This window comes from Hyla sarda, chromosome 4 (genome assembly GCF_029499605.1).
Source record: "Hyla sarda isolate aHylSar1 chromosome 4, aHylSar1.hap1, whole genome shotgun sequence".
NCBI classification, from domain to species: Eukaryota; Metazoa; Chordata; class Amphibia; order Anura; family Hylidae; genus Hyla; species Hyla sarda.
The window spans coordinates 285,539,259-285,551,084 of NC_079192.1; the positions used below are offsets into that span (position 1 = coordinate 285,539,259).

An 11,826-nucleotide genomic window follows, 5' to 3' on the forward strand; every position below is an offset into this window, starting at 1 on the left:
TGGCAAAATCATCATCCAGGCTCCTCTGTAGCCACCAAAATATACAGAATGAAAAATACAGGGATTGAAAAACACATAGCATCCAGAGAGAAAAAGGAATAATATAGAGAGGACATACAGCTGTTTGAGGGCTGACGCAATACTTGGCAGAGGTATCCTGTGGGTCCTACCTAGAAAGCATGACAATGTGCTCAATAATATCATCTGCTCACATTTCTATTTGGTCATTCATGGACAATATGTACGTACTCATGGGCAGCTGACTGGGCAGCTTTAGGATTTTCCTACCTTTAGGATTCACTCCTAGGTTTGGCTATAAGAAATATGCACTGAAAGCTACAATAAAAAGATGCACCTGACTTAAAGGGGTACTACGGTGGAAAACCTTTTTTTTTTTAATCAACTGGTGCCAGAAAGTGAAACAGATTTGTAAATTACTTCTATAAAAAAATCTTAATCCTTCCAGTACTTATTAGCTACTGAATACTAAAGAGGAAATTGTTTTCTTTTTGGAACACAGAGCTCTCTGCTGACATCATCACCACAGTGCTCTCTGCTGACATCTCTGTCCATTTTAGGAACTGTCCAGAGAAGGAGAAAATCCACATCGAAAACATATGCTGCTCTGGACAGTTCCTAAAGTGGACAGAGATGTCAGCAGAGAGCACTGTGTTCCAAAAAGAAAATAATTACCTCTGTAGTATTCAATAGCTAATAAGTACTGGAAGGATTAAGATTTTTTAATAGAAGTAATTTACAAATCTTTACAAATCTTTTCCTTTACAGACATACAGACCATTAAGAAAGATTGGAGGGGGGGGGGGGGGGGAAGAAGCTATATAGTCAGTATGTCCAAGGCTGAAAGCAAGAAAATCTATGAATTTAATTCCCTGGATCCAAATGGCCTGAATTCGAGCTATTTGGATTCCTATAGTGTGTGTTTGTGCTCCCCAGCGTGTATCCGTCTATTCTCTCCGGGCCCCCGCTGGAGACCATCATAACACACACTATAAAAGTCTGCTGTGAGAAAAAGTTATGAATATATTTTTGGTACCTTTTTGGGCATCATATTCTGTACTATTGTCATTCTATGTTCAATTCATGTATAATCCTTATATTAATTTTATTTTATCTTATTTTACATTATTTTATTTTATATTGCATTTTTTTCATTTTTTTAAATAAAAAAAAAATTCATTTGTATTGTTATTTTCAATTTTATTTCCTATATTTAATACTGTCTCTATTTTTTTTTACTTTAATTTAATCGTATATGTTCATTATAATTATCGTATTGTTTTCAGAATCTGCTATGTGAATTATTATGATTATGTCTGTATTGTATCCATCTATACATACTATTTCCATACATTATACATACTATTGCCATATTTTTAGTAACCTTGTTAAGTAACAATTCAGATTGTCTTTAAAAACTCTACACTGATATAGTTACCGTATTTATCGGCATATAACATGCACTTTTTAGGCTAAAATTTTTAGCCTAAAGTCTACCTGCATGTTATACGCCAATAAGCCGCTGCAGTTCAATGATTTAAAGCGGGCGCTTTAAATCAATGAACTGCAGCGGCTTTGCAGGTGCAGAGACAGCCAGCGCTGCCGGGTTCTCTACCCCTGCCTGTCCTGGGGTCTAGAGCCCTGCTGCCGCCTCTTCTCTCCCGCTGGCTATCGGTGCCGCTGCCCGTTCTCTCCCCCTGACTATCGGTGCCGGCGCCCCATTGCCGGCGCCGATAGCCAGGGGGAGAGAAGCAGCGCCGGCAATGGGGCAGCGGCGCCGAAAGACAGGAGGAGAGAAGGGGCAGCGGCACCCATTGCCTCCCCCATCCCCGGTTGTATAATTACCTGTTCCGGGGTCGGGTCCGCGCTGCTTCAGGCCTCCGGTGTGCGTCCCCTGCGTCGTTGCTATGGGCTGCGAGACGCAATGACGCCACTCGTCATTGCGCCGCGCCGTGCAGTGCATAGCAACGACGCATGGGACGCACACCGGAGGCCTGAAGCATCGCGGACCCGACCCCGGCAACAGGTAATTATACAACCGGGGATGAGGGAGGCAACGGGGCAGCGGCGCCGGCAATGGGTGCCGCTGCCCCTTCTCTCCCCATGGCTATCGGCGCCGCTGCCCCATTGCCGGCGCCGCTTCTCTTCCCCTGGCTATCGGCGCCAGCAATGCGGCGCCGGCACTGATAGTCAGGGGGAGGGAACGGGCAGCGGCGCAGATAGCCAGCGGGAGAGAAGAGGTGGCAGTAGGGCTCTAGACCCCAGGAAAGGCAGGAGGAGAGAAGCAGGCAGCGACGGCCCCTCTCCCCCTGCCTTTCCTGGGGGTGTATCGGGGTATACCACGCACCGGCCTATAACACGCACCCTCATTTTACCAAGGATATTTGGGTAAAAAACTTTTTTTACCCAAATATCCTTGGTAAAATGAGGGTGCGTGTTATAGGCCGGTGCGTGGTATACCCCGATAAATAAGGAATATATGGATCCATCCCGTTTCTTACTATGTGCCATATCACAATACACCTGTTTCAATTGTTCTAACTATAAAAGGAACTGTGCTCCAAGAACATGATACTTCTACTGAGGAAAGGGTCAATATCCAGTACCCTGAAACGAGTCTAGAGGTATATTTTTTTTACCGCAAACATCACCGCTATCATTTTGGTACCGCAGTCTAACAAAGGACTTTCTGCTATTCATCCAGCCGCTCATGTTGAGCTATCATTGCTTCTACTATTCCAGCTGCCAGCATTTGGTTACCACCGCTCTCACTAACAGCATTCACCGGGAACGTCACACCCCGAGAAGTCCTCCACGAGGTCTGTTTCCACCATCGGAGTTTGATCATCTACCTCCGTGTCCTTTTATTGTTTCGGTCTGTGGCCAGCGGACCAGCCGCCGGTGCGCACGCCAGCGCATATCAGCCTCTATAGGAAGACCAGGAATTACAGCTCCAAAGCTCGGCACGTCTATTGCCATAAGCCGGTAAATATATGCTGCACAAATCTATATAAAAGCGGACTTGGATACATGCTTAATTTGCCTAACTGCATCACCTTTATGCTGGATCATTGGATCTAAGACATTTCTCTGCGGTATCATAATATTTTACATTTTTTTTAAATCATCTATATTTTATCATTGCAATTATTCTCTCCACACAAGGGCCCTGTGTAAGGAGTTATTGCTCATATTTTATTATGATTGTTATGATTAAGAGATTATAGTAGCTGTATTTTATATTGATATCTATGAATAAAAACAATTTATTTTCATCATAAATCTGAAGCACAGTTCCAATTTTATTTTAATATCCTATTACCGTCATGTATCAGTTTTTCTGGTATTAGTCTAGAGGTGAATGGGACCCTTTTATATCTATTTTATTTAATTTACAATTCTGTTTAACTTTCTGGCACCAGTTGATTTAAAAATAAATAAATAAATAAATAAGTTTTCCACCGGAGTACCCCTTTAAGGCTTTATGCACACTGCATTATGACAGGTCAGTGTGAGAGCCAAATGCTTACAGGGTCAAATCAGAAGAAACCTCCCAGCATTCAATACAGATTTGACCACAAAATGTAACTATTTTATTCAGACAACAAAAAGCAGAATTAAAGAAACTATAGAAATATCAACCCAAACAGGCACCAGCACCCTGTTCCTACACAAAGTACCGTAGTTAGTGTTCTGACCTACATCAAACCATGGTAGTCCTCTGCAGTGAATTGTTGCCTGTACTGCAGACGGTTTCAGAAAAGTGTTGAATAGTGAAGAATAGTAATGTCATCTACATACTACATGAAATCCTATCTTTGCTTTACATATAAATCATACATATCATAATAATCTGTATAAAAAGCTAATGAAACATGAAGTTTTTAGTAGGGCTGCTCTAAGTAAGGCTGTGTTCACATCACGTTGTAGGTTTACATTTGATGTATGCAAGGAAAAACCTGATAATTCTATACTGATGGTACATATGGTATGTTACCTGATGTAAAAGGAACCTGTCACTAGTTTCATGCTGCTTAAACTGCGAGCAGCATAACACTGGTGCAGGCATTGCTTAAAGGAAGAGACATGTCACTCAGCCGTTGCAGGGTGGAGAGCAGCAGCCGCTGGGACCACCCCTTGTGATTACTCACCCGGAACCTGGCTGCACTGTAAATCTGATTTCTCTGAAACGCCCAGGCGTGTAGATGAAGTCATAGTGACAGATTCCCTTAAACAGTCTCATGATATCACTGTTGCCTACTTGACTGGAGATAGTTGTGATGTCATAGCATATTAAAGGGGTCCTCCGCTGCTCAGCGTTTGGAACAAACTGTTCCGAATACTGGAGCAGGCAGCTCATGACGTCATAGCCCAGCCCCCTCATTAATTCATGCCCCGCCCCCTCAGTGCAAGTCTATGGAAGGGGGTGTGGCGGTTGTCACGCTCCCTCCCATAGACTTTCATTGCGGGGGTGGGGTGTGATATAATGAGGGGGCGCAGCTATGAAGTCATGAGCTCCCTGCGACGGCTCCAGTATTCGGAACAGTTTGTTCCAAACGCTGAGCAGCGGAGGACCCCTTTAAAGGGGTTGTGCGCTGCCCTGACTTTCGGAGCTCCGCTCACAGCGTCCGGAAGTTCATTACTCCGAACGCTGTGTGCGGGCTTCCGTGTTCGCAGCCGCTGGGCGTGTCTCGCCCGCCCCCTCGTGACGTCTCGCCCGCCCCCTCGTGACGTCACGCCTGCCCCCTCTACCAAAGTCTGTGACAGCGGTCGCGTCCCCTTCCCATAGACTTTTGTTGAGGGGGCGGGCGAGACGTCACGAGGGGGCGGGCGAGACGTCGCGAGGGGCCGGGCATGACGTCATGCACGGCGGCCGCGAACACGGAAGCCCGCACACAGCGTTCGGAGTAATGAACTTCCGGATGCTGTGAGCGGAGCTCCGAAAGTCAGTGCAGCGCACAACCCCTTTAACTCTATGAAATCTACCTGGCCTGACAAACCTACTTCTGGCATCACATATTACCAGACTGAAATCAACTTGTGATGTCACAGTAGCTTAGCTGAATGAACCTCATTGCACACCATCTGTGTAATGTCACCCCAGCAAACTGAAAGAAAACCACAGCATCTTAACTGTCCATAGGCCAGTTGTGATGTCACAGTCACTCATATGACACAAAGGTGTGAAGGCACAGCAGCTTTATCTGACCAAAAACCATTAATGTTTTATTTATTGAAATAGCTGCGAAGTTGACCTGAATAAATCTTACTTCACTGAGATGTCAATGGAGATGTCACAACATATTTACTGACCGAAAATCAGTTGTTTAATGATCATGTCAAAAACAATTTCCCTCCATGTGATCATAACATATTTGTAAAATCCCTTCATTAACTAAAAATGACTCCAAAAAAATAAATAAAAAAAGCTGTAAAAAGGTCCTGGCCATTGGATTTCTTGCCTTCCTGCAAACTGCTGTCCACTGTTAGGAGATTTGTGTCTATAGCAGCAGGAAGACCAAGACAAAACACAGGAAGTGGGGGGGGGGGCAGAACTTAGCTAGTGCAATGTGCAAGAAAGAACATGGACTGTGTGCATGCAAGCTGAGTCGGTCCACCTCCTCCAGAGGGTCCATGCTGTGCTTTAAATGGCTGGATCGATCTATGTGATTGAACCCTTGTTGTAATGCTGTTCACCCGCACTATAACTCAGTGTAATGGGTTTAGTGTGGTTTAAACAGACTGTCAGTTTCCCTTTAACCCCTTAAGGACAAATGCCATAAATGTACAGCACTGCAGCGAGTAACTTCACGCACAGTGCCGTACATTTACAGCACAGCTATGAAGCATGCTGTCAGTAGCCGCGGACCCACTGGTAATGGTGAAAATCAGTAATGGTGAAAACGCAGTACATTCTTCGGTAAAAATGCACCTTCTCTTTATTCTGTAGGTCCATACGGTTAAAACTATACTTATATAGGTTTGATTTTGTCGGACTTCTGGAAAAAATGATAACTACATGCAGGAAAATGTATACGTTTAAAATTGTCATCTTCTGACCCCTATAACTTTTTTATTTTTCAGCATATGGGGCGGTATGAGAGCTAATTTTTTGTGCCGTGATCTGAAGTTTGTAGCGGTACCATTTTTGTATTGATCTGACTTTTTGATCGCTTTTTAACCATTTTTTAATGATATAAAAAGTGAACCAAAATACGCTATTTTGAACTTTGAATTTTTTTGCTCATAAGCCATTGACCTTGCTATTTAATTAACGATATATTTTTATAATTCGGACATTTGCGACATTTTAAATGGGAAAAGGCAGGTTATTCAAACTTTTATTTGGGAATGGATTAAATGATCTTTATTAAAGGGGTACTCTGCCCCTAGACATCTTATCCCCTATCCAAAGGATAGGGGATAAGATGTCATATCACCGCGGTCCCGCTGCTGGGGAGCCGGGGGATCCTTGCTGCGGCACCGCGCAATCATTACAGCACAGAGCGAGTTTGCTCTGTGCGTAATGACGGGCGATACAGGGGACGGAGCAGGGTGACGTCATGGCTCCGCCTCTCGTGACATTGCGGCCTGTCCCCTTAATGCAAGTATATGGCAGGGGGCGTGGCCACGCCCCCTCCCATAGGCTTGTATTGAAAGGGGCAGGCAGTGACGTCACGAGGGGCGGAGCCATGACGTAACGATGCTCCGGCCCCTGTATTGCTTGTCATTACGTGCAGAGCAAACTCGCTCTGTGCTGTAATGATAGCGCAGTGCCGCAGCGGGGATCCCGTGGGTCCCCAGCAGCGGGACCGCAGCAATCTCACATCCTTTGGATAGGGGATAAGATGTCTAGGGGCGGAGTACCCCTTTAAGTTTGTTAACTGACTGATCCTTTACATTGATCAATGGTATCTTATAGGATAACACTGATCGATGATTCTGCCGCTTGACTGCCTATGCCTGGATCTCAGACACTGAGCAGTCATTCGTTGATCGGCAACGCAGGACAAATGGTAGGGCCCTCCTTGTGTCTGCCTGATTTTCTGTGATGCCGCTATTTCGGTGTGGCGGTCCCGAACAGCCCACTGAGCTAGCAGTGAGTAGTTAACTTTCACTTTAGATGGGCCGATCAACTTTGAACGCCGCGTCTAAAGGGTTAATAGCGCGCGGCACCGCGATCAGTGCTGTGCGCTATTGGCCACGGGTCCGGGGCTTTGTTAGAGGCCGGGCCCGACCGGTTATGAAGCCGTGGCCCTGCATTATAAAAAGGGAGCGGACTCAGGGCGTACAGTACGCCCTGAGTTCTTAAGTGGTTAAAGGAGCATCACATGCTTGAAACAATCTTATTTTTCCACAATTTTGAAATGGTGCCAAACATTTTGTCCAGCCCATTTTTGGAGTTTGGTGCGACATTATGTCCAATTAGCTTTTTTTCCTCCCTTTTTTGGTTTAGTTCCAATACACACAAAAGGGAATAAACATGTGTATAGCAAAACATGTGTTACTGCAATCCTTTTCTGTAAGAAATACTTAATTTTCTTGAAAAATTTCAGGGGTGCCAACATTTACAGCCATGACTGTATCAGAGACATGTGAAAAGCCCAAGTGCTAAACGCCAAGTGCTAAACCTCAAGTAATCGCTATAATGATTTAGGAGATAAATTGTATGGAGTCAATGGATCCTGGTTCCTGTTTAGAGGAGGCAGCGAGGAGAGAAAGCGCTCAAGCCAAATGCATCTTCTTGCGTATTCTAATGATAGGTAGAAGTCTAGAACAGGTCTTGTCCCAAGTTTTTATTTATATATAATTTTATTTTATTTTTTTAATGACAGGAACATTTTAACTACTATCCTGAACAGGCGAAATGACTATTCACTTCTGAGATATTTAGTACAGTATTAAGTAAATGTATCAATAATCTGACAAGACTAAAATAATACATGTCATGTAGGTTTAATTACAATGTCTCAAAAATGAGTAAAAGACTAGAGAGCGTGGCCTTGTCCCAGTCACTGCTTTGTAAATGGAATAACTCTGCATGCCCTGGCAATCTGAAGATTACCTCTTCTAACATCAGCAGCAAATTCAATCATTCTGTGCATATATTACAAGCTGGAGGATCAGAGGCAATATTATCACAGTGCTAATGCTTTATACTTCAGCTAAAATGAAAAGGCGGCACACTTATCAACTTCCTTGCTTCCAAAGTCAAGTGTGTGACTTTAGATTTAACTTTCAGGAACTTTCTTTATTAACATAAAAGGCAGCCACCATTTAAAGTGAAACACAGCTAGATCACCTGCACTAAACCCAATACACAGGGTTATCTTGTGGGTGAACCAGATTAAAATGATGTTTCACTTACCAGGACCATTCCTGAGATACGACCAGTATGTACAATGGAGGCAGGAGCCGGCAAACAGAGCATTCCAGTCCCCTTCCCCTCTGCTGCAATATTTCAGCCCACCTCAAATATTTATGAAACCCCCTTTACTGATGTGGGCACAAGGTGGACTGCCATATCGGAGCAGAGGGGAAAGAGGCAATAAAATAAATGCCAGCCCCAGGAAGCATTGGTCCTTTACCCATACTCACTTCTGTTCACTATCATCATGTAAACCGTACCTCTAAGAGTTGTTAGACAAATGACTAGCACTATGTAACAATTTTAGTCATTTGTCTAAATCACTTTTTTTTTTTTTTAATGCGCCGTTTTTCCCAAAGTTTGCGAACAGCAGGACCCAGCAAAGAAACAGTAGAGGTAACATCAGGAAGAACTGCCCATACTCCAAGTCAAAGCCAGAACCAAAGCAACGGAGGAAGATAGTGGTAGAACCGGAGCACGGAACAGGACCAGGTAAGTGTGGTTGTCATCAGTGTCACCTGTCTGTACCGACAGCTTAGTGCAGGTGAAACTGATGACAGATTTCCTTTAATACCTCTCTATGTTGATGACACTGAGTTGTATACCCATCAAACCTCTAAACACTGGTCAATGTCTGTCCGCCAAGTCTGGCATCATGTCCTCGGATAATAAATCAAAAACTAACCTACCAAAGCCTGACATTTCTATTTCAGCGTGTGGTACCTGATAACTGTTAGGTCAGTTTCAGACAATACGGAAAAACTTTCATATCCGTATTTTAGCCTCAGCCCGACCATGGGTCTAAACACCCATTTTGATAGTTTCATAGTGATCCATGATACTGTGAGTTTAGGTCATTAGACTGCTGGTTGGGCAAGGACGTGTCCGTATTACACTGGCCTAAGGCAGCACACCAGCTATCTTGGGGTCATTTTAGATTTATTTAACTTGTTGTCCTATATAATATGTGATTTAGTTTGCACTCTCTGTATGTAAAGTACTGTATATATAAAGATTATTATTGGTTACTTTAAGTCTCGGCTTTTGCTCAGATTATCAGTGTAAGAGTTTACTTACCTCTCTCCTCATAACAAGGCTTCTGTTGACTGAAGATAGAAAGAACAGATTCAGGAGACACAGCCACAAGGCTCTTCCATACATCTTCAGTATAAAATTCCACAGTGTGAGCCCCGGAAATCTGTGCAGTCATCTGCAAAAACTGCACCAAGTTTCCCATAGACTCGATTATTTTGCCTGCGCTCGGAGTGGTCAAGTGAGTAAACATTTCCCTATAATAGAGGAAATCCGAAATCAAAAGGGAGAATGGTGAAATAATATCACATATAATTCAGAAACTGAGCTGAATGACAAGAATCACCGACATATACTGATACACCAGCAATAAAGAATTTTCTCCATCTTGACATTCATGGTACATCCGCAGGATAGGCCAGAAATCCCTGATTGACGAGGGTCCCATTTGCACCTATCTTGTGAACGAGGGCACCTTGGCCCGTCTGGCCTGAGAAAGGTGGTCAGGAGGCCCTCATTCTCAAGATGGGTATACTAGCATTTACCAGACATTTATGGCCGATTTATAGGATACGACATGAATATTGAGATGGGAGTATCCTATGTATATCTATGCAAGTTAAAGTTATGAAAAAAATTAAAACTGTTGATCACAATAGTAAATCAACTAAGAAAAAAGTTTTATTCACTTAAAGGCGTACTCCGGGATAAGAAAACGTATCCCCTATCCTAAGGATCAGATCGCGGGGGTATGACCACTGGGGTCCCTGCAATCTCCTATACGGGGCCCCAGCATTCAGCGGCCAGGGGGCGTATCCAAGCAAAGTAAGATGCGGCAGCCGACACGCCCCCTCAATACATCTCTATGGGAGTCGGAGCGCTGCATTCAGCAGTCTAAGCCTCTGCCATAGAAATGCATTGAGGTGGCGTGTCGGCCGCCACGTCATGCGGTGGTCGAAACACGCTATTTCGGCAAAGAGCCGAGGGCCCCGTACGGGAGATCACGGGAGGCCCCAGCGGTCGAACCACCTGCGATCTGAAATGTATTCCCTATCCTTAGGATAGGGTATAAGTTTCATATCCCGGAGTTCTCCTTTAATGGCAGTGATGCCAACTCTCTGCTTTGTTAATGGCCTATCCTCGTACTTCATATGTAGGGAAGGGATGTATACCAGGCATAGGCAATCTTCAGCACTGCAGATGTTTAGGACTTCATCTCCCATGATGTTTTGGCCGCATTCTGGCTGTAAGAGCATCATGGGAGATGTAGTCCAGGACATCTGCAGTGCTGAAGATTGCCTATGCCTGTTGTATACAGTATGTTGTCTAATGGAGATAATTACAATTTTGCTTGTTTTTACAGAACTTCACATAAAAAGTATATGGATATGTAATAAGTGCATGATCACTGGGGGGTCCCCACATCTGGAGCCCTCAGCAATTATTAGAACGGGGGTCCCCAGCCCACAATGCATGCACACTGGCCTATAGTGCTGACAGAAACAGCCAAGCCCTGTACTCCACTATGTCTTACTCAGCCCATTGACACTGACTGGAGCTGCAGTACTCATAAATGAGAAAAGGGGGGCTTGGGACCCCTGGTAGTGATTGGTTGCGGCCCCAGAGACCTTACATCTATCTCCTCCAGTGTTTCCCAACCAGGTTACATTCAGCTGTTGCAAAACTACAACTCCCAGCAAGCCCAGACAACCAAAGGCTGCTCAGGCATGCTGGGAATTGTATTTTTGCAACAGCTGGAGGCACCCTGGTGACGCATAAATCTATCATGTCTGCTCCAGAAAAACTCCCTAGGCTGGAAACTAGCAGTCTGAAAAAGCTGGGGGGTATGGAAGCAGCAATGTCCACCATTCTGTCACCCAGCTTTCCCAGGGGCTGCACGTCACTCACACCTATGCCAGTGATTCTGGACTGGAAACAGGACATAACATAGAGATCATAGGAGACATGTCAGTGAGAACAGTAATAGGTGATAACAGGGAATACTAGAGAAGATAGAAAAAGGCTGCATTCACATCTCGTGTTTGCAATACGGTTCCCGTATCCGCTTTCAGAAAAATAAAAAGCGTATGGAACCGTATTGCAAACCGTATATATAGACATTTCATTAAAAAAAAAAAAAAGCCAACGGTAGCATCCAGTTGTGTGCGTTTTGCATCACTTATGGTTTTATCCGTTTTTTTCCCGTACACAAAACCGTAGTTTACTACGGTTTTATGTACGGGTGAAAAACCAGATACAACCCGTTTACGTTTTTTTTATTTTTTTATGGTGGTCTATGAGAACCGTATGTGCGTACGGTTCTATCCGGTTTGCACAATACGGTTGTGCAGTTTGCACATACGCAGTGCACACCGAAAGTTCTTCCCACAAATAGAACAAGAAGAACT

The 11,826-nt window shown here is 44.2% G+C and overlaps 1 protein-coding gene across 9 annotated transcripts in view; it reads right to left on the bottom strand.

The window, feature by feature from the left end:
• The window catches only part of METTL25 (methyltransferase like 25), a 260,766-nt gene that overhangs the window by 193,511 nt on the left and 55,429 nt on the right, over positions 1–11,826 (bottom strand). For all 9 annotated transcript variants that reach the window (XR_008892719.1, XM_056574422.1, XM_056574426.1 and 6 more), the window contains one exon: positions 9,464–9,675. Coding sequence is in view for 8 of the 9 variants with exons in the window: in XM_056574422.1 (XP_056430397.1) it covers positions 9,464–9,671 (208 nt within the window). In the remaining variant the exon portion in view is untranslated. The remainder of the gene's footprint in view (positions 1–9,463; positions 9,676–11,826) is intronic.